General features: G+C 46.9%; 1 protein-coding gene across 2 annotated transcripts in view; it reads left to right on the plus strand.

Annotated features, from left to right (window-relative positions):
* The first annotated feature begins 7291 nt into the window (after window positions 1–7291).
* PLEKHM2 (pleckstrin homology and RUN domain containing M2) overlaps window positions 7292–25759 on the plus strand; it is a 34874-nt gene continuing 16406 nt past the window's right edge. Inside the window, exons 1-8 of one of the 2 annotated variants that reach the window (XM_082229917.1) lie at window positions 7293–7849; window positions 16528–16634; window positions 17958–18067; window positions 19544–19643; window positions 20400–20487; window positions 21439–21625; window positions 22780–22839; window positions 24566–24803. In XM_082229917.1, coding sequence (XP_082086043.1) covers window positions 7787–7849; window positions 16528–16634; window positions 17958–18067; window positions 19544–19643; window positions 20400–20487; window positions 21439–21625; window positions 22780–22839; window positions 24566–24803 — 953 coding nt within the window. In that variant the 5' untranslated portion in view covers window positions 7293–7786. Of the gene's footprint in view, window positions 7850–16527; window positions 16635–17957; window positions 18068–19543; window positions 19644–20399; window positions 20488–21438; window positions 21626–22779; window positions 22840–24565; window positions 24804–25759 lie in introns of both variants that reach the window. The other variant, XM_082229918.1, reaches the window with a different exon arrangement.

Raw genomic sequence — 25759 nt, forward strand, 5'->3', positions numbered from 1 at the left:
AGACAATTATGGAATTAAGCTTTTTAAATCTATCTTGTGAACTTCCGGATCTTGTAAAAAATAATATTCTAAGTACACAAAAATGGATTGTAATGACGCAAATTTTTCGAAAAATTTGTGAGAAATATCACAAGTTCTTGTCATCTACAGATTTTGATTTCAATAGATTTATAGATATGATCTCTAAAAAAAACTTAGAAACCTTAGATATACTGTATGAAACCTTCCTAAACTTAGTTATAATGAAAAAATATGATTGCCGTGGATTTGAGTATACACTTGATTTGAACGAAGAACATCTTTTTTTATTGTATGTTTTACATGAAAAGGACTATGAAAAGAAAATAAGTTTATTTCTGTACAACATCATTAATAAACGTATAAAGCAATTTGATATAAGATCTCTAACAGAGCTTCTGCTTTATACTATATCAAAAAATAAGCAAGAAATAGTTGAGATCAACAGTATAATTCTTACTGTATTCTATAATTATCCTACAGAAAGCAGCGAGTTAGAAGATCCACACAATATCTTTAGACTGAAGTGTTTAATTGGTAAAATTATTATTCTTATAAATCTAGCAAATGATCATTTACATTTAATATCAGAAGTTTCTAAAAATACAATTTTGGCAAGAATAAACAAATGTATTATTAGAAGATTGATCTGGTATTTCTGCGATTTCAAGAAAGGTCGATACCATCTTTATAGATACTTAATGATAAATAATAAAATTCAAGAATATAAAAATATTTATATCCCAATAAAACAAGATAATTTTCTCTTTGTCTATTTTTCGATAGGCACATACGCTGATTTATTGAGGAATTATGTTCAACCAGTTTCAGTTTTACAAAGATATGATGATTTCCATAAAATCCCTTATTTTTATCTGATTAGAGCAGTAGAAAGATTAAACAAACTTGGAGAATTCATAATAGTTCGAACTACACTAATCTAGCTCAATAATAAACGCTTTAGAAATTTACTTATAAATACAAAGACCATATTCAACAGATATTGAATTCTGGTTTAACTTGGTATTGTTTTATTTAACGCTTTTAAGTAAAGATAATGTCATTAATGATAAATGTGGACATAATGGTATCTTTATTATTACATTCAGAACCCTCCAAGTTGTATTTCAGCTAATCAGTAAACACTTAATTGGCAAAATTACAAAAATTAATATTTTATGAATGAAAATGGGAAGAAATACTTAAAACCGCTCAATTGGAAAAAACTAAAATTACTCGGAATAAATGTTAAAATATCTTACCTTAAAAAAATGACTGAGCATTTAACTTTAAGACAAGAAAGATATTGTTTGTTATGAAGATAAACATACTATGGTAATTTCCTCATTAAAGTTGCATTTTAGTGTTTAAAAGCAATATTGATCATAACACTTATAAAGATATCGTTTTTAAATAAAGAGAAAATTTAGTCCGATTAGAAAAATGAATATTTAGAATTAATGTTGGTGCATGTGTAAATTTTTCAAACGAAACTTACAAATACTTCAATATGGTGACATTGTTCTAGAAATTTTAGGACAAAAAGCAAGAAATAGTGGCTGCAACAAAAAATTAAATACTATATTAACATTTGAAACGAATACAATTTCAGAATAACCATATTATTATATCTTATCACTTACCGCCTAATTTGTAGAAACCCAGTTAATCGGTAAAATCCCAAAACCCATAAAAACAAAAATAACCGATTATGCAGTTCTGACTGTATTTTTTTATTTATCGGGTAAACCAACAATTATTATTAAAAACCATGGACTCTATATTATACTGAGGGAAGGTAACTGAATGGATTCAGGGCATTTGAATGCTTTACCTGGCACATTCCTTTGTAGGCCATTGGCCATCTGCCCTGTTTTCCCCTGGGTGCTTTTGAAGCTGTTGGCATTAGGGCATTGCCTGCAGTTGAAGAGCAATGAAGCTCCCCTGTTGTCCCCTAACCAGGATCTCTGCTCCTTCCCACCCACCACCAGTGTTCCATAGACCTCAAGGAGAACGTGCTGGTAATAGGCACTACTGGATCGAAGACGACCTTCCTGCCGGAGGGGGAGCTCCCCGAGTGCGCGAGATTGGCCCACGGGGCGGGGCAAGAGGACGTGCAGCCCGAGGAGATCGCAGACCAGGAGCTGGCAGAAGCCATACAGAAGTCCGTCGACGAAGCAGGTACTGCAAGGATACGCAAGGTGGAGTGGCAAGACACACGCTTGGCATGCCAAAGGGCCCCAGGCCCAGGCCCTGGAATCTCTAGGTGTAGGGCTGGGAGAGCCCCTCCCTGCTTGCCGTCCTGGAGAGCTGCTGCCAGCCAGTGTAGGTCAGTGCGGAGCTAGATGGGGCCAAGGTTCTGGCTCCGCATAAGGCGGCTTCCTCTGCGTTTCTGTCGACAGAAGCCTCCCCTTTGCTGGCTGTTTTTGTGCAAGCCACTGCAAAGGCAGAGACCGAGAGGAGTTGTGGTCTGCAGCACTTAGAGAGCTCCAAGCTGGTCTAAGAGCATGCCAAGTCTTCCTTACGCCTCCTAGAGATGGTGCCTGTGACTTTCTAATTTGTTAATCCATTAAACCCTTATTAACCTAACCAGTTAACCAGTTGTATGTTTTATTGTATGTTTTACATGAAAAGGATTATGAAAAGAAAATAAGTTTATTTCTGTACAACATCATTAATAAACGTATAAAGCAATTTGATATAAGATCTCTAACAGAGCTTATGCTTTATACTATATCAAAAAATAAGCAAGAAATAGTTGAGATCAACAGTATAATTCTTACTGTATTCTATAATTATCCTACAGAAAGCAGCGAGTTAGAAGATCCACACAATATCTTTAGACTGAAGTGTTTAATTGGTAAAATTATTATTCTTATAAATCTAGCAAATGATCATTTACATTTAATATCAGAAGTTTCTAAAAATACAATTTTGGCAAGAATAAACAAATGTATTATTAGAAGATTGATCTGGTATTTCTGCGATTTCAAGAAAGGTCGATACCATCTTTATAGATACTTAATGATAAATAATAAAATTCAAGTATATAAAAATATTTATATCCCAATAAAGCAAGATAATTTTCTCTTTGTCTATTTTTCGATAGGCACATACGCTGATTTATTGAGGAATTATGTTCAACCAGTTTCAGTTTTACAAAGATATGATGATTTCCATAAAATCCCTTATTTTTATCTGATTAGAGCAGTTTTATCTGATTAGAACTGGGTCAAGTGAGTGACGCCTGAATAGGGGCCAGTGTTCATCATTAGCATTTAGGGGACCCATTCCACTTTCCTTGATTAACTGTTCGTCTGAGTGGCCTAGCCTTGCATTAAAATCCCCGCCAATAATTAAGGAGGCAGAGGGAAACTTATTTGAGACAAAGAGAATGCAGTCTTCCAGTTCGTTCCAGATGTTTTTAAGATCAGTTTGTTTCATAAGTGGGTGAATATAAACATTGATGCATATGATCTGTTTAAAAACCTCCAATAAAGGAATTTCTGTCACCTTCCAAAGGAGTCGCTGTTGGAACAACTACTACTGTGAGAAAGTTCTCCCTAATGTTTACCGTATTTTTCGCTCTATAAGACGCACCAGACCACAAGACGCACCTAGTTTTTGGAGGAGGAAAACGAAAAAAAAATATCTGAATCTCAGAAGCCAGAACAGCAAGAGGGATCACTGCGCAGTGAAAGCAGCAATCCCTCTTGCTTTTCTGGCTTCTGGGGTAGCTGCGCAGCCTGCATTCGCTCCATAAGACGCACATACATTTCCCCTTACTTTTTAGGAGGGGAAAAGTGAGTCTTATAGAGCAAAAAATATGGTAGTTCTTGCATAAGAACAGAAACCCTGTGTGATAGATGCTGAACAGAGGAAAGGTGCTGGATCCAACGTTAGCCCTACTCGAAGTAGGCCCATTGAGATGAATGAACGCACCTAACTTGGGCCCAGTAATTTCAGTGTGTCCATTCTTGAGTAGAACTTGTCTGTCCTTGAGCTCAGGCTTTTTCCAGTGGTCTGGGCCTCTCAGGAGTCCTCAATGCACCCTTCTGGGCTATCAACTTAGTTGTTTGGGCTGGGTTGTTCTTGCCACCGACAGCTTCAGCATTGTGGGAGCATTGGGAGTTTCCTTGCTGTTTTTCTGATCAAGCTATGTTTTTTGTTTCTGCCACTGGCAGCCCACTTTTGGGTTTTTTTTAATACTTGGGGATAAACAATCAGAAGAAAAACATGTAAAAACATTTTTAAAAATAAAAACAAAGTTTTATCATAATGGTTGTTGGGAATTTTTCCTCCCTTTCTCACTAAAAAACACATGGAACATAGCTGGGGGGGGGGCTCATCCAATTAAGCTGAACGTTGGAGAAAAATTGGGACAAACAAGAAGAAGGACTTCTTCACAAAGCACATAATTAATCTGTGGAACACACTGCTGCAGGATTTAGTGAGTGCTGAATTGGATGTCTTTAATAATAAAAATTTTTATTTATACCCCAGCCAGAGCCAGGCTCAGGGCGGCTAACACCAGTAAAATTACAGTAAAAACATAATAGGGGGGTAAACCAATTTAAAATACAGGTTAAAATGCAATTTTAAATGCAGCCTCATTTTAAAAGTAGCCCATATATCAAAACCAAAAGGGGAGGGAAACATAAGGGTCGGACTGAGTCCAAACCAAAGGCCAGGCAGAACAGCTCTGTCTTGCAGGCCCTGCAGAAAGATGTCAAATCCCGGAGGGCCCTAGTCTCTTGTGACAGAGTGTTCCACCAAGTTGGGGCCAGTACTGAAAAGGCCCTGGCCCTAGTTGAGACCAATCTAACCACCTTGCGCCCTGGGACCTCCAAAATGATGTCATTTGTGGACCTTAAGGTCCTCCACGGGGCATACCAGGAGAGGTGGTCCCGTAGGTGTGTGGGTCTTAGGCCACATAGGGCTTTAAAGGTCAAAACCAGCACCTTAAACCTGACCCTGTACTCCACCAGGAGCCAGCGCAGTTGGTAAAGCACTGGATGAAAGTGATCCTGCGGCAAGGACCCCGTAAGGAGCCTCGCTGCGGCATTCTGCACCCGCTGGAGTTTCTGGGTCAGCTTCAAGGGCAGCCCTGCGTAGAGCGAGTTACGATAATCAAGCCTGGAGGTGACCATCGAATGGATCACTGTGGCCAGATCAGGGCTTGAACAAAACCATAGAGGAGGATGTGGCTATCTTACCTCCGGTATCGGAGGCAGGGTGAATATCTGTTGCTGGTGGAGCATAAGCCAGATAGGGGTTGGCAGGAGAGCACCAATACAGCTCCTTGCCAAGGGCACAAGGGAGCCTAGACACACCTTGGCGAGTGCTGCTGCACCCATGTCTAGGATATTGGTCCATACAGGCCTTTGATCCAGTAGCGCACTGCTGATGCTGGAGCACTTTTGTATTGTTGCTTGCATCCCCTCAAGCACTTCTGCACACCTTTCCCACTGCACCCTATAAAGTGGTTAGACAGGTTCAGCTTAGCATCTGTGGGTGTGTGACACCTCCAAGGTGCTTACTCCACCGAGTTAGCAAGCTTACCCCAAGAAATAGGCCACCGAGTTACCTGTTTGGGCTTGCTCTCCTCTTCCACGCCAAGTAGGGTGGCCAACTCTAGTCGCTGTCTTGTGGTATGACTCATCTCTGTCTTTAATAATAGGCACAGATTTCACTGGTGAAGCCTTGACAAGCAGACAGAAGGGCCAAACTCCAGCTTGCATTTTGCCTCTGGAATGGAATAGAAATTGGCATTATGGCAAGGACACACAGAGCTACCTTAACACGTAAGAAAATCCACATCGGGGCAATACCTTCATTAGGCCAACTGCCACGTTGCACACACTGTTTTGTAAAATGTTTTGGTTGGCCTAATGCAAGTATTTTTTCCCCAGGGTGAACGCTGGAATTCTTGTAAGGCTGGTAAGAGGTGTGCTTGCAGATTTTAAATTAAGGACATCCCTTTAAAAAAAGGACAGCCTTGCAACCCCAAAATACATAGCACAAAAGGAAAACGAATTGGGAGGGAGGAGGAATTGAATAGGTAGAAGTTCTTGGAAGGGTGTTCACACAATAAAATGTGTGAACAGGCTCCCATCCAGTGTCAGAAGGGGGTGAATTAGCACATACCAAATTTTAGATTGTAAACTTGATGGGGGCTGGGACCTTACCCTCCCTTGAAATTTGGAAAATGCCATGTGTGTTGAGGGCAGGAGGTCACGTATTTGCACATGCATATTTACACACATATAATTTTGTTAGCGGAAGGGGAAAAGAAGTGTTTGCATCACTGAGCTGAGGAAGAAATTTTTTACCAAAGATGGGGGTGCTGGCATGAGAGTATTGGTTTTTAAAATTTATTTTGGTATCTAGAACCTACCTTTCTCTGGTCAGTTCCTACCCCGTGCAGCTTGCAAAAATATCTCTCTCAAGAGCTTTAAAAACGATCTTAACAATAACAGAAGTCTGCATGGTGGAGGAGATCTGGGTTCAAAGCTGTGCTGGTGGACCTTGTTGTTAGCTTCCTCCCTGGGTGGTCGCAGGACTAAAAAGGAGCCGGGTGCCTCACACTAAGCCTGGCCCACCTGATAGGCTTGTTGTGAGGAGAATTAGCAGGCAGTGCCCTTCTGCCTCTTGGCTTAGACTACTTCGCAGGGTTTTGTGAGAAAAACAAGGGGGCAAACAAAAAATAGGAGGGGGGGAAATAGGAGGGGAAGGGAACAATCATTATAAAAAACCCAATTAAACATTGATACAGTTAAAGCAATGGAATCCAAAGTCCTTCACCTATGAGAAGAAGGAAAACATAGATATATATAAATAAAATCTTTGTGGGGGTTTTTTAGGTGTGTATATCTCTATCTATCTATCTATCTATCTATCTCATAGGTGAAGGACTTTGGATTCTGTATAATCATAGGGACTCAGCTATACATCTGCAAATACAGCATTCCAAGTGCATTATACAAATGTGACACTAGATGGCGGTGGTGAGCTTATGGCAGATTCAGCATAGTTTTCAAAACGTGTCTTTTTTTAAAGCATTTTCACAGCGTTTTTTTTTAGTGTGTGTGTGTCTAGAGTCCACCACGGAAGGGCAGAATTGTAGAGTGGGAAGGGGGCCTCTGAAGAGCCCTCTCGCTTCTCCCTCTCCTCCTAGGCACACTATACTGTGTACAGTATACGCTTCCCCCCTCAGACCCGGCGAACTACATTTCCCGGTGTCCTTTGCGCGGGCCGAGAGCGGCCTGGCCGGGGACGGACTGCAGCAGCCGCCGGGAGGCAGAGGCGGCGGCAGCAGCGGCGGTCTCGGTGGCTGCCACTTCTTCTCCCGCCTTGCCGGGCCGAGCCTCTCCTCCTCGCTTCCCTTTCCTCACAGGCCGCAGGAGGCCCGAGGCGAGAGGGGCCGGTCCCGGCGCTCTCCCTGGGCGCCTCCCCGCTTGTCACGAGGCGGCTCCACCCCGCGGCGGCGGCGGCGGCCCTCCCCCTCCTCCTCCTCCCCGGCCGGTCCCGCTCCTCGGCTCCGCGCAGGATCCTTCCCGAGGGCCCTCTTCGTCCTCCTCTTCCCCGCCCCCGAAGTGCCCCCGGTGGGGGGGGCGGGCCTTGAGGGTTGGGGGAGGACCTTCCTCTCCGTGGCCCCCGGGGGACCCTCAGGACGGAGGGAGCGAGGGGTCCGCAGCGCCGTGGGGGCGGACGTCCTCGCCGTCGGGGCGGCCGGGGTCTCCGCCAGAGGAGCGCGTCGGCGCCGGTCATGGAGCCCCCCGGGCAGGTCAAGGACCGCATCCTGGAGAACATCTCCCTCTCCGTCAAGAAGGTCAGCGGGGTGGGGAGGGGCCTTTTTTATTGGGTTGGTGTTGTAGGGGGAAACCCATAGACGCCCCCCCCATCCCGCCACAAGGGTGCCCTTCCCAGCCCCACTTAACCGCCCCCTAACGCCGTCAACAGACACACACAGCCGGCCATCCCCATCCCAGCATATTTCTCTTCCTTTCACCTTCCCCTTACTCCCAATTCTTATTCGTTGTTATTACTATTACATGTCACTCGTTATTCTTGTTTGCTGTTGTTGCTGTTATTCACAATCATTATGATTTGATATTAAGATCTGTTAGTTTTCTTGTCCTTTTGCTACCATCATTGGCGTTCTTGGATTTATTACCTTATCTGTGAACTGACCCGAGATCTCCGGGTATAGGGCAGGATATAAATTCTATTCTTCTTCTTCTTGTTGTTGTTGTTGTTATTATTATTATTATTATTCCCCACCCCCCTTTGACAGGCAGGCTCCAGGGTTACAGCCGTTGCTTCACTTTCAAAATTAAAAGCAGTTAAACGAAGAGCAGGGTAGGTCACAGGAATCTGAGTCACTTAAGAACTGCTTCATGGGCTCCTTGAAGCAGGTTATGGATTTAATGCAATATAAACAAAATCAAGAGGTGCTATCCGGTACAACTTATACTCAGAGCGGGACCCGCTGAAGTTGATAGGTGTGGTGGTTTTTTGGCTCATTGGTTTCAGTGGGTCTTCTCAGAGGAGGACGCAGCCCATTGTTGACTTACCGTAACAATAGTGTTGTTAGTAAAGTCGTTTCATCATTGTCACATGTTGTTGATGTGATTAGCCACAGTAGCATAGTATTACTTATAATACCATTAAATCAGCCTTTTTAAATTCGTTGCAGATTTCTCAATCCTTTCCCTGCTCTCTCTTGATAAGCCTTCTATGCTGGGGGATTGTTGTGGGCGTGGGGGAAGAAAGTCAGGGGCAGGGAAGCTGTCATAGAATACAATACGGTATTCTCCTGCTGGTGTGGCTTCTTCTGAACACTACCCACCCACCCAGGAGCACCCTATCAGGGTCCACCCCATGCGAATGATAACTGCTCAAGCTGTGCTTTCTGACCATTTCAGCAAAGCTGTCACCTCTGTTTTTGGGGACAGGAGGCGGGCAGGTGTGGAGGATTCCCTGGTCCTGAATGGGGTAACTGTGCCCCTGAAGGACCAGGTGCGCAGCCTGGGAGTCATTTTAGACTCACAGCTGTCCATGGAGGCACAGGTCATATCTGTGTCCAGGGCAGCTGTTTACCAGCTCCATCTGGTACGTAGGCTGAGACCCTATCTGCCCGCGGACTGCCTCGCCAGAGTGGTGCATGCTCTGGTTATCTCCCGCTTGGACTACTGCAATGCACTCTACGTAGGGCCACCTTTGAAGGTGACACGGAAACTACAACTAATCCAGAATGCGGCAGCTAGACTGGTGACTGGGGGCGGCCGCCGAGACCATATAACACCGGTCTTGAAAGACATACATTGGCTCCCAGTACGTTTCTGAGCACAATTCAAAGTGTTGGTGCTGACCTTTAAAGCCCTAAACGGCCTCAGTCCAGTATACCTGAAGGAGCGTCTCCACCCCATCATTCTGCCCGGACGCTGAGGTCCAGCACCGAGGGCCTTCTGGCGGTTCCCTCATTGCGAGAAGCAAAGCTACAGGGAACCAGGCAGAGGGCCTTCTCGGTAGTGGCGCCCGCCCTGTGGAACGCCCTCCCATCAGATGTCAAAGCGATAAACAACTACCTGACATTCAGAAGACATCTTAAGGCAGCCCTGTTCAGGGAAGTTTTTAACGTGTGATATTTTACTGTATTTTTGGTTTCTATGGAAGCCACCCAGAGTGGCTGGGGAGGCCCAGCCAGATGGGCGGGGTATAAATAATAAATTATTATTATTATTATTATTTAGCACCATATGACATCACTTAACCAGCTTCCCTGGTTGCAATTGTACATCTCTTTTCCCGCATGGTCTGCCTTTGCCCCCACAGCCCAGCTACTGTGCTCTCTTGCTTCCTTATCCTAGCTGGACTGTAATAAGCCTGGGTATGCAATCTCAGCAACAAGCAAGCTGCAGTGCGTGTTGAATTTTCAGTGGGCCAAAGGGCTGCTTGCTTCAGCAATGGATGTTGTTAGAGAAGCCTCTGTTCCCATTTTACTGACAACAAACCGAGGTTGAAGGGAAGGGTTGCAGCTCAGCGGTGAAGCACCTGCTTACTGTGCAGAAAGTCCATGGCATCTCCAGGTGGGAAAATCCCCTGCTCAGAGCCCTAGGCAGTCAGTGTGGGTCATCCTGAGCCAGGTGACCAAGGGTCTACCATCCTAAGAAAGTAAGGCCAATTGTCCTTGCTGTGGCCAACCAGATTCCTTTGGAAAGTCTGCAAGATGATGGACCTGAGTGCAACAGCATCTTCCCCCTGCTTTGCTTCTCAGCAGCTGCTATTCTGACTGTTTGGCATGCAGCTGTGGATGACAGGCCTTTCCCCAGCAGGAAAGCCTCAGTGTTTTGTGGAGCTTATCTCTCCCAACTTCTTAAACAAGCAGATGCCTTCGATGGGAGGCACTTTGCTCTCTGCTGGTCCTTTGCCGCTTGAAGAAACAACCCATTGATTGGCAAGAAGGAGAGCCAGCAGTGTGTAGTTCTCATAATTCCATTAATTGTGTTTCCCAGCACTGTATCATCCAATTCACCAGTCATTCTTTCTTCTCCTTTGCCTTCTGTAACCTTTCCCCTGCCCCTGACTTTCATCCCCCAAGCCCATAATAACCCACTTATCCAAATGCACAGGCTATTCCGTGCAATATCTGCAGCCAGACATAATATGAAGGGGAAGTGCCTTTGGGTAATATATTCAGTTTGCAGAACTAGGGTTTTATACTATCTAGATCTGGCTATCCTTTGCCATGACTTTGCTTGGCTGTAGGGAACCAGAGGCGAGACTGTCCTCTTTGTTACCAACTGTGCTTTTTATATTCACTGCTGAAATCCTTAAAAAAAAAAAAAAAGCTTCATCCTTTTACTAGATCTGGCCTTTGGGTTTCTTTATACTCTATAATGCTCAGCCTTAGCCTTAATCCTAACTAGAGCTGGCGATATATCATCCAGAACCGGATTGAAGCCAATATTGTGATAACCGTTTCATAATTTTTGATTTGGCAATATGTCATGAATCATGACGTGTGTGTGTGCTATGCAGAAATCATGGTGCAGGAAAAACTTTGAAGCAGGCAATGCCGCTACATAGCTCCATCCTTATTTCAGACACTGTGATATATATTGCAACGTTTAGCTGGTGACATATCACAATGTTGAAAACCAGATATCACCCAGCCCTAATCCTAAACTGGAGACTCTTACAGTGGTTTCCAAAACAGTAACAAAAAGTAACTCACCCTTTGTGGTATACGTATATATGTGCAGTCAAACAGCCATATCCAAAGCAGAGATACACCTGTATAATGCAAATATTTAAAATGTTCATATAACTGTGTGCGTGCGTGCATAAGGCTAATATTGCCCTGATATCTGTCATTCCAGGATGTTGCAGATATTATGCACAGCTTCTTTGCTCAACTTTAGTCCTTTCCACATCCAGGAACAATATGTTCATTTTGGCGTCATCAGGATGTCTCAGATTCTATTAAAAACCGGTCCAATGCAGGCAGGACAGTGGGGTTTCTTCTGAAAGTACATAATGAACACCTTAGCCATTGTTGGTAGGTTAGTCACTGTTTCTACACGGTCCTCTTTGATAGCGTAACACGCAACAAAAAGTAATCACAACTTAAAACCGTTTAAAGCAATCAGTTAGCAGTGCACCCTAGATATCAGCAAGTAGATGTCTTCAGACTTGCTTCCATCTTCTCTTCCCCTCTCACTCGCTCAACTCCTCCACCCCCCGTCAGCCCCTTGCTCCACATAATCGCTCCTGTCTTCCCCAGGCAAATCCATTTCCACTTGTCCCACAGCAGTTGCACAAACTGCCAGTATTTCATGGCTAGCTCTTCCCACTCAACACAAAATATTGCATAAACTCTAGTGCTGGGTTGGAGAATCTCCAGCCTGTGGCCTACCAGACCTCCCCATTTGGCCCATGTGGTTTTTTTGGCCATGCCCCCTGCTTCCTCCCCATGGCTGCAAAGCAGAGAAAATGCAAAACCCCTGTAAACTCCTTTCCAAAATTCTGAAGGAAGCAGGTAGAGAGCCCAAAACTTTCATAAATTGCTGTCCGGTAGTTTTTCCCTCATAAAATTGGGTCTCCATGAGTTCGTACTGTAAGGTCGCATCACCCGGGGCTCATTTGTGAGGGAAGGGTGGAATATACATTTCATAAACTAGTTAATCAGATGATGGGCCTAGGCTTAATTTTATAAGATGCCCAAATGTTCCCTAACTCCACCCTGGGAGGAGAGCATTGCTGCAACTCCTTCATCTCTCTTGTTTGAAAGTGGGTGGCATAATGCAGCGGTTGCGGGGGACTTGAAATCGTGAAGGAGTATTGCAAAATTCTTTGGCAAAGAGTTGTGATCTTTGCCATTGCATATATGCTAACCTTTTGTGGGCTTTCCTAAAGCACCCTGGGGTGGTATCCAGGTAAGTCCTACTCTCCGTCAACCCATTAAAATCAATGGCCCCAAGTTAGTCACACCCACCAATTTCAGTGGGTCTACTCTGAGGAGGACTAATGTGGAATGCAACCCCTGGAAACTGTTGTTTCAGCAAGAAACACAGTCCCCTGGGGAAGGGGCTGCTGCAGCTCATCTCAGTCCTAGGAATTTGCAATGAAGAGTGGTATTAAAGGCTTGATTTCTTTCTTTGAGGAGAATGGGGAACAGCTGCATATCAGGTAAATCCATTAATGAGGTTTGGTCAAAGGGTCCTGTCCTGAGCTTCAGTGGCAGGAGCATGGTCTTCTATGTTTAACAACTACTGGGCTGCTTTATAAAACAAGAGTTTCCCGCCGGTGCCAGACTGTGTAGCCTGTGCGTTGGGTGCTGTGTCAGGGCATCCACGAGCAGGTGCATGGAAGATCTGTGATGCAGAGGAGTAGGAAGAAAGGTGCTGAGAGTAGCCCCTTGTAGGAGCAGAGCAGCTGTTGGCTATGTTGGCTGCTGGGCACAGGAGGAGGGAGGCCAAGGCTGGGAGTTGGGAGAGGGAGCTGTTGTCATTCCTTCCTTGTCTCCTGCAGCCTGCGGCCAGTCAGGCATGGCATGTGGCCATGGAAGGGGCAAACGTTGGCATCCAGGCAGCGAAAGCGAGGAGGGCTGCTGTGTGATCAGCTCTGAGCTCTGACAGGGCCCCCAAGTGCTGGCTGTAGAGCAGGACCCAAATGGCCACCGAAAGAATGAAATGGAGAAGAGCAACTTTCCAACTCCCGCGTTACCATCAGCAGAGTTTCCTCCAGCTGTTGCCGTGAGCAGAGAATGCTGTCAAAAGCACATTCCCTCCTTCCTCTCTCAGCAAGTTTCACATCAGTACAAGGGCCAGTTTGCAGAAGTTGGCCGCCGACCACTTAAGCGGGGAGCCCCTTTCCTCTAGGGGGGTTTCAGTGAGCAGGCCACAGTCCTCCTCCTCCTCTCTGCAGGGTCCTCTCTTAGTGTGCTTTTCAGGATTTTGCTGCGTGGCAGGGGATCTGTGGCCTCCCTGCAACCCCCCACTCCGTCCTTTGTGAAGTGGTTGTTCCGTCCTCGAAGGAGCAGTCATATGCTTTGCGTCAGTCTCAGCCTGCTCAGCTCATGAGCTGCTCCAGCCGCTGCCTTTCTGGACTTGTTCCAGTCTTTGGAATCTGCCCAGCACTGGCAGCCGAGCGCTGAAGAAACTGGCTCAGAGTTACCATGAAAGGGTCTCTGGTGGGCATCACCCCCATCCCATGTGGCCCCCTGTGCCCACAGAGCAGGAGGATGGCAAGCTGAGTTATCTGGTGTTGATTCATTGATCCATCTAGTTCAGTGTCACCTGCTCTGACTGGCAGCAGCTCTCCAGGGTATCCAGCAGAGAGAGGCACTTTGCTCCTACCTGGGGCCTTCTGCATGCAAAGCATGAGATACCAGCCCTCTGTCCAGGTGACGTGTGGAAGTTGCAGAGCCCCTGCTTCCTTCCTGGTCTGAGCACCCCCAGTTAGGGACTAGGTGTTCATGAAAAGTATTCCACAGAGCAGTAGGCTCCTCAGCACTCCATACGGCAGGGGAGGCTGGGACTGACCTCTTGTCATGGGGGTATTTTCCATCAGCTCTGAATGGTCAGCCGGGTTCAAGCCGAACATCTCAGGCGTCTGTTTACGGTGCTCTCTCTGTTTGTGTGTCCTGCCTGTGAATGTGCTTGGGCAATCACATGGGTGTCTCTTAAACATGGACGCCGTTTGTTTTGCTTGTCAAAGGGTTTATAAATAGCTCTGTGAGTCACCAGACCAGCATTCCCACAGGAGGAAATTTTGCCCTGTCACCTTATGGGTCAGCTTTGCTTGGTGGCATCAGCTGGGGCAGAACCTGATCAGTCAAGTATTGCTTGACAGGATATCCAGTTGACACGTGAATTGACACCCTGATCAGGGAGGGAGGTCCAGCTTCCTGCCTTTCCTGCTGGTCGGGATTTTTCAGCCCCCCTGGAGCAGCTGTTTTTACCAGAACATGCAGTTTTTACCCCATTGGGTGCAGTGTGAGAAAGTCAGATATATAAACTAGGTGCCGAATGGCTCCTTAAACCAAAGTTAAGTCACCAAAACAGGATGTTTAGTTGCCATTTTTGGGCCAGGCAGCTCTGAAGTCTTATTTTTCAAATGATGGACTGACTGTGATTAATTCTCGGTTAAACATTTGGTTAGTTCAGATGGAAACCATGAACTAGGTGTAGAACGTTGAGAACTTAAAGAAGAAAAGTCATTTGATCCAGGGACAGTCCACATATATTGTCCTGTTCCAACCTCTTATTTTTAATGGTTACACAGACCATTCATAACATAAGAATATTCTTCACAACTGTGAGCAGGGCAGTGGGATGGAGGAAGTGAAGACAAGCAACAACAATTAACTATAGCGTTGCTCACTGCTCCTTTTCCAGAAAGAGCATTTTGGCTCCTAAAATCCATTCTGATTGTGCAGATAGAATGTAACTGATTGAATTCTACAGGATGGAGTATTAGTGTGTGAAAACAGCCCAGATCCAATGATTCCCAGGCATGCACCTCTGGAGATGTCAGGCACCATCCTGGCGCCCAGGCATCTTCACTTCACTATCGCAAGTGACCGATAGCCAGGTGCAAAATGACTAGTTTTGAACACCATTTGGGTGCTGTTCTGCATCCACACCAAGGGTGTGATAGTGGGGTACAGTGGGTATTGCTGTACTGGGGCCAGGCCTAGAGCCAGTAGTGGGGTCGGACTCTGAGATTTCCTTTATGGTTGGGAAAAAAGGGTTGTATCCAATTAACATTTATTCAGAGTAGATCCACTGGAATTAATGACCATGATTAACTTCAGTCCTTTAGTTTCAGTGGCTCCCCAGGGTTTCAAGCAGGGGAGACACTGCCAGGGCCTAGGACCTTTGGCAAGCTTAGCACATGCTCTGCCGCCGAGCCCCCTTCCCTGTTTGTCCTCAGTGTTGCTTCCCTTGCGCTTGCTGCCATTAGCCCCTAGGGGGCAGAGCTCCAAGAGGCAGCCAGGCCAACCCCCTCCAGGCCAGGAGCAGCTCTTCCTTGCGCCCCCCTCCTCTCCTTGCAGTCTGTGCTGGAGAGCTTCTGTGCAGGTACACTTTGGGACACACCCCTTGGGTGAGCAATTGCAAAATGGGCGACGGGAGCTATGGGGTGTTGCCTCTGCTGCCTCAGGCTCTTCCTGCGATGCGATCAGCTCATCGCAGGAGCCTCATCCAGCTGAGGCAGCGCATTGCTTGGGTGTCCCTCCCAAAACCGGAGAGGTTGGGAACCCTGGCTTAGGGAGAAAATGTCCCTCCTACCTTGCTCTGTGCGTCTGATTGGCCGGGAGAACTGTCTGCATACACAACTGTATCCCAGCAGGCATACAGAGGTGGTGCTGATGGAAGGTACCCACAATAAATATCTCCCTGCCCCCCTCCCCCCGCTTGCTTCACAGCTGGACCCCTCTTGTCACCTGCAGGAAATAGCTCACGGCCAGAGCGCCTGCCTTGCAAGCAGAAAGCTCCAGGTTCAATCCCCATCAGCAGAGCCAGTGTAGTGTAGTGGTTAAGAGCGGTGGACTCGTAATCTGGTGAACCGGGTTCGCGTCTCCGCTCCTCCACATGCAGCTGCTGGGTGACCTTGGGCCAGTCACACTTCTTTGAAGTCTCTCTGCCCCACTCACCTCACAGAGTGTTTGTTGTGGGGGAGGAAGGGATAGGAGATTGTTAGCTGCTTTGAGACTCCTTAGGGTAGTGATAAAGCGGGATATCAAATCCAAACTCCTCCTCCTCCTCTTCTTCTTCTTCTTCTTCTTCTTCTTCTTCTTCTTCGGCATCTTCAGGCAGGGCTGGGAAAAGCCTTTTGAGCCCTTCAGAGGCGTCCGAGCTCCTAGGTGCTTGTCCCCTGGACCCCTCTGGGGTGTCGCGATTCCTACATTGCTACCTTCTACCGTTCTATAATTCTACAAGGCAGAATGCTCTCCCCCAAAACTCATTCACTGACGTGTTTTTCTCTTTCTCTCACCCTTAGCTGCAAAGCTACTTCGCCGCCTGCGAGGATGAAACTCCAGCCATCAGGAACCACGACAAGGTCCTGCAGAGGCTCTGCGAGCACCTTGACCATGCGCTGCTGTATGGGTAGGCCTTCCTAACCGCTTTCCAGTTCGGTGTTGAAAATATTCCCAACCCCCAGTGCCACTCCTCTCTCTGAAAATGTTGCAAAGATGAAGGAACACTTCGTGAATTAAGAACCTGGCTTGTTTGAGTGGCACTTGGGAAGGGCTCTTACCGTCCGTCCGTCCCTTCCTTGTTCGGCCCACTTTACGAGAGAACCTGTGAGCGTTTTCTCTTAAAGCAACAGGCTAGGCGTAAAAGCCCTGCCAGCTTCAGACAGGAAAAGGCTGCCAGGCAGACATTAAAGTCGCCAATATCTCAGTGTGCTTCTACAGATCTAAGGTGCAACTTTACTCGCAGTACTGCGTACAGTTCTCATCACCACACCTCAGATAAGGTCTGAAAACGAAAAGCCAAATGACCGATGGAGCAGCTCCCCTGTGAAGAGAGGTCGCCATGTTTGGGACTTGCTAGTGTAAGGAGGGGGAAAGGTGGAGAGATGGGATAGAGGCGTGGAGAAAGTGAGCAAGGGGAAGCTTTTCAGATCCCGCAGAAGCTGAATGGTGAGAGATTCAGGACAGGCAGGAAGGAGCAGCAGCTTATGAGTTCTCACAGAGCCCCCAGAGGTGGTGATGGACCCCACCTTGGGCAGAAATACATCGAGGGGAAGGAGGGGGGCTATCAGTGGAATTGCTAGCTACTGCAGCCACAGCCTTCCTCCAATATCAGAGATGGCAGGCCATCTGAATGCCAGCTGGTGGGGAACAGCCATGGGGCTGCCTGTGAGCCTCCTGGAGGCACCAGATTGGCTGCTGTGGGGCAGAACGCTTGTCTTGATAGGCTTTTGGCCTGATCCAGCAGCTAAGCTCCTCTGGTGTTCTTGTAAGGTGACAGGTGGTACCTGGAGTCAATTCATGAGCAAGTTGAGTTAGATATTTTGGGTCTGGGCTGGATCTCTCCTGAACATTTTCTCTGGGGCTGCGGAGGCAATGAAAGGAAGTCCATGCGTCTTCCAGGCTGTGCAGCAGGTCCCCCTTACAATTCGGAAAAAGTGGCCTGTTTTGCCTTGAGAGTGCCCGTTTTAAAGAGAAAAGTTTGCTGGGATGATGAGTTAAATTCTTCAGGGGAGCAAACTCTTGTCTGACATAATTCCTGGTTTCAATAATTATTGTAACTGTGTAATGTATTTTATTCTGTTTTGTGTATTATTATTATTTTGTAATGGCCCCAGCTACACAGATAAATAATATTCATATTGCAGGCTGCTCTGTTAAACAGCTCTGAGGCCGAGGCCTTGACACAGTGGCTGTCCTCCATCACCCTGTTTTTACTCCTCCGTTTCCACAGGCTGCAAGATCTCCCTTCGGGCTACTGGGTCCTGGTGGTCCATTTCACTCGCCGAGAAGCCATTGAGCAGATCGAGGTCCTGGAGCACGTGGCCACCAACTTGGGGCGCAGTAAGTGCGGGCCAGAGCCTGGCTGGCAACCACCTTCCCGGGATGTAATGTGGCCTAGTGTTTGTGTTACATGTTTTCTGGTTCAACTTAAACCCAACCTGCGCCCTATGATCTGAAGACAAACTTCTCGTTTGCATCCTGGCTGCTGCCACGACTAGAGCACTCAGGATGCAGGAGAGAAACTAGGGAACTCTGTCCTTCAGGGGGTCCCTTTGGCCCCTCTCTGCCTGCCTTGCAGAAGAAGAAGAAGAAGAAGAAGAGTTTGGATTTGATATCCCGCCTTTCACTCCCTTTAAGGAGTCTCAAAGTAGCTAACATTCTCCTTTCCCTTCCTGCCCCACAACAAACACTCTGTGAGGTGAGTGGGGCTGAGAGACTTCAGAGAAGTGTGACTGGTCCAAGGTCACCCAGCAGCTGCATGTGGAGGGGCGGAGACGCGAACCCGGTTCCCCAGATTACGAGTCTACCGCTCTTAACCACTACACCACACTGGCTCTCTCCACTCTTGCACCACTCAGATAAGATACTTTTATTTAGGCTATCTTTTAATTTGACCAGTTAGGGATTGTCCTAGTCCTACTCAGGAGACGCATTTAAATTAAAAAACCTAAAGTAGTCATGTTCCTAGGGCTAGCATTGGCTACAATTCTGGATTTTTAATGGCTCTATTCCAGTTATTTTAGCTGTTATCTCTTTTCCTGTGGTCTTTTATTATTATTTTTAATACTGTACTGCTGTTGTTTTGGGGGTTTTTTAAATCTGCCCTGAGCACTGCCATTGTTGCTTTCTTTACTGTAGAACGAGAGAATATAAACTCTCTGAAATGAATGAAACACATATCCTGTTCTAAGCTGTTGCTCCCTATGGGCTCCTATCCAAAGGACTGATTCAGTCTTCCAGCTGCCAGGCCATTGGCTGGTTCAGCAGTCCTCCTCCTCACAGGGGTCCCCCTCCAGGCACTCCCCAGGCCTACTGTAACCATGTTGTGTTGACTCTGAAATACATTGGAACAGGGAGGGGAATTTGTGTTCCCTAGACCCCTCTCTGCTGACACAAGGACATGCAAGCTTCTGAGCTGCACTGAGATCTTCGCCAGGCTGCCAGCTTTGTACAGAACCAGGTTCCTTAACAGGAGCAAGGATGCTCTGATCCCATAGTGTTTTGCTGGATAAAGCAGGGGCCGATTTAAGGCTGGCACCTTTTTCAAAAGGGCTTAATCCTGGGACATTTGATGGGCTTGTGTAATACAGAAAAAGCAGTCTTGTCCTGCAACCTGAGGTTAAGGAGCAGGGCATGGCTTCCCAGCACCTCTTGGCAGCAGCTGAGCCTTGTCTCATGGTGACACCTCGGAGGCATTACCCAAAGCCTGCACATTGAGCCTATTTCTCTTGACATTTAACCATGGCGGGTGGGAGGTTGCCTACTCCTCAAGCAGTGCCCATAAAGCCCTCTCCTTTTCCGCCCCCCCCCTTGCAGGCCGAGCATGGCTGTACCTGGCCCTCAATGAGAACTCCCTGGAGAGCTACCTACGCCTTTTCCAGGAGAACCTGAGTCTGCTGCACAAGTACTACGTCAAGTGAGTCTGGCACTGGGATGGAGAAGGCACAGCTGCGCTTCCCCTCCACCCTTAATGTTCAAACGGTGTAAGGGAAGTGCAAACTGTTGAGTCGGCATGTTTTAAAATACATACAACTATTCCAGTTCATTGGTTTCTTATGTAAATCGTCTTTTTGAATGCAGTATAGAAAACACACAAAGTTTACATTGTTGGGTGTCCCCACTTAATTGAATATTGCAGTTCAACAGACTTTGGGTTATTGGGAAAAGGTTTAAACGGTACATTTTGTTAGCATGGGTGACTCTCTTACTTTCATTTTCTAAATGGAAGTCAAATAAACACACTAATTCAGATTCCATTTGACTGAGGGTGCCAGAAGACTTCTTTTCTCTTTTCTTTTTTTAAATAAAAACTTAACGATTTTATTTAAACAAGATAGGCAAAAGGAAAACATTTACAACAGTGTAACACAGTTCAGTTCAGAATACCAGACAAGGAAAACTTTCTGATTCAAAATTTTCTGGAAAACCAACATATTTGCCTTCATTGATGTTGCAAGGAGTCAAAACAGACAGATCTGCTTACGTGACTTGGAATATTAAACTGAAGCCTTTTCAATCTTTCCTTCCTTGCGGAACTTGCAGAATTTGTCTTTTTGGATTGCAGAAGGAAGGGAAAGATCAGATGGGAAGAGGTTGGGCTTTGTTTTTACCTGGGTGGGCCATGAAACCTCTGGGTTCTTGGATGACCAGCTTCAACTTCTCTCTCCCACAGGAACGCTCTTGTCTGCAGCCACCATCATTTGACCCTCTTCCTCACGCTGGTCTCTGGTTTGGAGTTCATCCGCTTTGATTTGGACCTGGTGAGCAAATCTCCTCTTGCTAGAGAGTAGCAGAGAGACACACACACAGAAGCAGCAAAGAACAAACTCTTGATGCAAACCTGCCCCATATTTTTCAATCCCCCTGGCCCCCATTTGACTACCCCAGTCTTTGGCATCACAACTTCCTTCAGGCTTAGAATACATGCACGGAAATTTCCATTCCTCCTTTTGAGTTGCAGCATCTTCTTGGTGCCACAAGGAAAGCTTAACCCACCTCCGGCCTACCGTTCAATTTCCTGCATCTATGGCCAAATAAAGATGCTGCATTGATTTTTCCCCATTTTGAAAGGCCCTTGCTGCTTCTGTATTACATTAGCAGCATTTAAGAAGTACTTTGCTAGAGACTAGGACTAAGAGCCCTGTGTGGAAAGTGATTTACTGGGCTGGCAGGGGGGAGAGAGAGAGAGACTCAAGAGGGACCCCTTCATTACAATGGCTGTGCAAACCCCTTTCGCTACAGCCTTCTGATTTAGTCTGGACCAAAGAGGAGCAGCATTTCGCCTTCCTTTTATTCCCTAGGTGCCTTGAGGTGTGTTCTGAGCTTTAGTGGCGAGCCCTTTTCAATTAATTTGCCAACCAGGCGCATCAGTGTCAAGGAGCCTGCAAGCAGACCCTTTCCCCACAAAGATGCCTCTCACAGGGCTCTGGGTACTGAGACTTCCCCCTATTCAAGTTACCCCCTCTTGTTCTTCCTTAATAAGCAGCCCCCTGAGCGCTGGCCTGACTGTGGCTCCAGTTCTCTGCAGTGCTTGGAGGCAGCTGGCCACATGCAGGTGCCCTAAGAGAGGTGGTGCCTGGAAGCAGGATGGTGGCAGCAGAGAGCAGCCAGCTGTGCTGCCAGCAGGGTTCCCTAGGGGAGGCAGGTCAGGAGGTGGGTTTCTCCATTCCCTAGATGAACAGTAACCCCAGGTTTTTCCCTGGCCCTTCCAGGATGCCCCTTACCTGGACCTGGCGCCCTACATGCCGGATTACTACAAGCCTCAGTACCTGCTAGACTTCGAGGACCGCCTGCCCAGCTCAGTCCATGGCTCTGACAGCCTCTCCCTCAACTCCTTCAATTCCGTCACCTCCACCAACCTGGAATGGGACGACAGTGCCATTGCCCCCTCCAGCGAGGGTAAGTGGGGTGCAAGTGTTCGAACAGGGCTGGAGGAGGTCAGGGAGTTGTTTCACAGTGCCTGAAGTCTGCAGGCAGAAATCCCTCCTCGCTCACAAAACAGCAGTTTGGGGCGAAGGCACAGAGAGTTAATCCAGTTTGGGTATCTAGTAGTGGTGCTGTTTCTCTGCAGAGAGAAGGGGAGGGAGCGTGCGTGATTTTGCTGGTAGGGTATTCCAGCCCTCTGTGCCGGAGAGCCAGAGCATGGGTGGCATCTCGTCTTCGTGGGCAAAACCCAGGGTGTGGGAGTTACCTGCAGCCAGGTCTCTCCATGGCCTAAAAGGCTTCCTCTTGGATACACATGAATGGAGTACTTCTTTCAGAGTGGTGTTTGAAAGAAGGTATTTGAAAATGTCATGCTGGGGGTGTGCACGGTTTTCTCCCTACCTGATGCTGGTTAAGCCTGTGCTGTAGAATGAACTGGGTAGTCCCGAGGTGCTAGACTGGACTGTACCACATCTGAGAGCCAGTCAGGGGAACCACTTTTTTAATGCCCTCCTGTGTTCAAAAAACGAACGAGCAAGCAGGAACAGACCCAGAGGAATAGGAGGCAGGCACAACTAAGGAGTAGACCGAACTTGAATATTCCTCCCTGGTAAACTGCCGTGTTTGTTGCTGGCGATGATGGCGTTTCCTTTCTGGAAGTTTTGTATTTGGGGGAGCATTTGGAAACTGGCACCCCCCCTTGCAGCCTGGAGTGGTATAATCCAGCCACAGTTCCCCACCTCTCCTCTGCCCCATCTGTAGACCTGTGCTGCTGGGAAAAACCAGCATGATGTAGTGGACGGATTGTCAGACTAGGGCCTGGGAGACCAGGGTTCGAATCTCTGCCTGGCCATGAAGCTCACAGGGTCACTGCCTCTCAGCCCAACCTATCTTAGAGGGATGTTGTGGCCATTAAATGAGGAGGAGGCAAACCATGTATACCACTCTAGAGCTCTTTGGAGAAAAAAGGCGGGATATAAATGCTATAAATAATAAGAGCAATGAATTAGCGCCCTGCCTCTGTCCCCCTTGACGCCCCCCCCCCCCTGCACACACTACTGGCCATTTATTCCCCACCCCTTCCTTCAGCCTCCATTTCTAACCCTCCTTTTTTATCCCTCGTTTTGTAGATTATGATTTTGGAGATGTGTTCCCTGCAGTGCCGTCCATGCCCACCACAGCCTGGGAAGGTGCGACGAGCTCGCCCGCTTCTCCGTAGCCGTGCTCTCTCTCTCTCTGCCGCTTTTGTTTCCTTCGTCAGAGCTTGCCTGCATGCCCCGCCATGGGCCCCTAATGCTGCTTGGCGCCCCCAGGGGGAGCCAGCGGCTCAGAAGAGTGTGAGGTCCCTCCCTCCGCCGTTCCTTGTGGGGTAAACAAGGGCTTGGCACTGGGTGCTGCGGCACTTTGGGGAGCGAGGGCTCTCCAGCTTGCTGGCCCTTCCCCCTCTCCCTCCCGGTGGGGCCAGTCCTGAGTGTATTTAACATCCTTCCTCGTTCTGTGGCTTTGTCTCTGGCAGCATGAGATGCTGGGTGTCCTCCTCGTCTCCAAATTAACAAGCCTTCCAAACCCTCTTTTTCTGCACAGGCGTCGGTGATCACCTTCTCCCGGGCCACTAACCACTTTCTCTGTTCCAACAGTGCATGGGAAAGACCCGAAAGAAGCCATCACTTATTTGATTGCCACCAACCCCCCTTCCCCCCCCCCGGCAGCCTCTTTTTTTAAGCTGGCTGCTGCAAGCCCATCTCTTTTCTCTGTTCTCCCTTTTATGGGCTGCCTCGGACTCTGTGCCACCTCCTCCTCACAGGGCTTTGCGGCAGAAGGAAACCAAGGACTCTCTATTACAAGCTGCTCTCTGTCTTGTTTGTAGGCGAGCTTCTAGTTCCTATGATTGGAAAGGGAAACAGGGAGGACAGGACAGCAGAAATTGCCAGTGGGAAGGTGCTCCGAATGTTGAGTTGAGGCTCCTCCTGCCCGTTTTGCGTTCTCTTCCAAGAGCAATCTGCCTACCAACCCTGCGGTGCTCAGGGTTTGGGGCACCTGTTCATGGCTGATGTTGGGTTGCTTACAGAACAGCTGAATGAGACTGCTCCTCTCGCCTCGCTTGGAGCCAAGTCCAATCCTAAGGCAGCTCAGCACTCAGGGGCGTTTCTGCACTACAATGCTGTAGTTCTTTAAATAACTGAACAAGCTTAAAAACCTGTGAGTTCTGTCCAAACAGGCATTAAAACATCAGGGTGGGCTGAATAAGATTTTTCAGTGCCTTTGCCAGATTGTAATGCCATGATATAATAATAATAATAATAATAATAATAATAATAATAATAATAATAATAATTTATTTATACCCCGCCCATCTGGCTGAATTTCCCCAGCCACTCTGGGCAGCTCCCAATCGAGTGTTAAAAACAGTACAGCATTAAATATTAAAAACTTCCCTAAACAGGGCTGCCCTCAGATGTTTTTTAAAGATAGGATAGCTGCTTATTTCCTTCACATCTGGAGGGAGGGCGTTCCACAGGGCGGGCGCCACTACCGAGAAGGCCCTCTGCCCGGTTCCCTGTAACCTCACTTCTCGCAGTGAGGGAACCGCCAGAAGGGCCTCGGTGCTGGATCTCAGTGTCCGGGCTGAACGATGATAAGTATCGCAATCTGTGATAACTTTCCAAAACTAGTTTTAAACCGAAACCAATGAGCACTTGTGATTTAGACAAGTCCTCCTCTGATTCCTGGCTGCTTGCTTTGAATGACCCTGAGTTGCCTCCGGAGGTCTGCAGGGGGCGCCAAAAACCAACCCTTTGCTGGGGGATCCTTCATGGGCCACTCTTTCCCCAGGCTTTGCTTTTGGCTTCAGGACTTTCTCGTAGGGAGGGGGGAGCTGAATCACACTTTGTTGCTTTTTCTCCTCCTCTTGCTCAGACGGAGACCTAACAGACACCCTCAGCTGCTCGCGCTCCACAGCCTCCGAGGTGAACAACTGCCGAGCGTCGGCCAAGAGCCCAACTCAGCAGCGCTACAACCCTTTCAATGAGAAGGCAGAGGCATTGTCCTCCATTGAGACCACCCCAGTCCACTCTGCCTCCCAAGAGAAGGCAGACCTCACAACCACGGAGGGCACCGACCAATCGGAGAACTGCATGGAGCTGGAGGTCATAAGGTCAGTGGTGGGAGGGAGGCAGAAAGTCCAGGGTTCCCGGGCCAGTTGGAATCCTATGAAAATAAGAATTCAAATAAGGTAATAAATTGCTGCTCATAACTATATGACTGAGAACACAGGAAAGGGTGATGTGAGGAAGTCCAAAGATTATGAAAATATGATTTAAGGATAAATTGACTTTGTTGTATTTTTTTCTTTCTATTTTATGTTTATTCTTTAAATCTTTTCTCCTTTCTTTGTTTTGTTGTATGGTGATGGTATTGTATATGTTTGTTGGTTTGTTTTTTGTTTAAAATCTGCAATAAATATTTTACAGAAAAAAAGGAATCCTATGAAACTGCTTATTATCATAATTATCATTATCCTTATCTTTTAAAAATAATATTTTTATTGGTTTTTACAAAAACAAATTCAAAATAATAAGGAGAAAAAACTTTAACCACATCCATATACGAGATTCTCTGAATCTCGTGACTTTCCCACGTCCCCTGCATGGGTGCTTAAAATGATTTTTCTAAAACTACATATCATTACATTCTCCAGTTTTCATTTCTCTAAATTCTCCATATTTTTCGTTTCTTTGCAAGTTATTTTTAAAGTCCAGCTAACACTTTTATTTGTTTAATATGGTCTCCTAAGTAAATAATAAATTTCTCCCCATTCTTTTTCAAAGTCATTATCTTCTTGATTCCTGAGTCTCCCAGTCAGTTTTGCCGTTTCAGCATTTCAGTTTGGCTTGCCATTCTTCCTTGGTCGGCACTGTTGGTGCTTTCCATCTTTGGGCTAGCATCATCATCATCATCATCATCCCGGGGCAGCAATTTAAAATTCAGTACTATATTAACAGTTGAAGCAAGTCAGAGGAAGACAGTATGTCCTAAAAAACCTTGCTTCTTGAGGGGTCAAAGGTCAGAGTAAGGGAGTACATCTTCAGCATTCCTGTTGAATTGGGCCAT

This window comes from Podarcis vaucheri (genome assembly GCF_965113315.1).
Source record: "Podarcis vaucheri genome assembly, chromosome: 7".
NCBI classification, from domain to species: Eukaryota; Metazoa; Chordata; class Lepidosauria; order Squamata; family Lacertidae; genus Podarcis; species Podarcis vaucheri.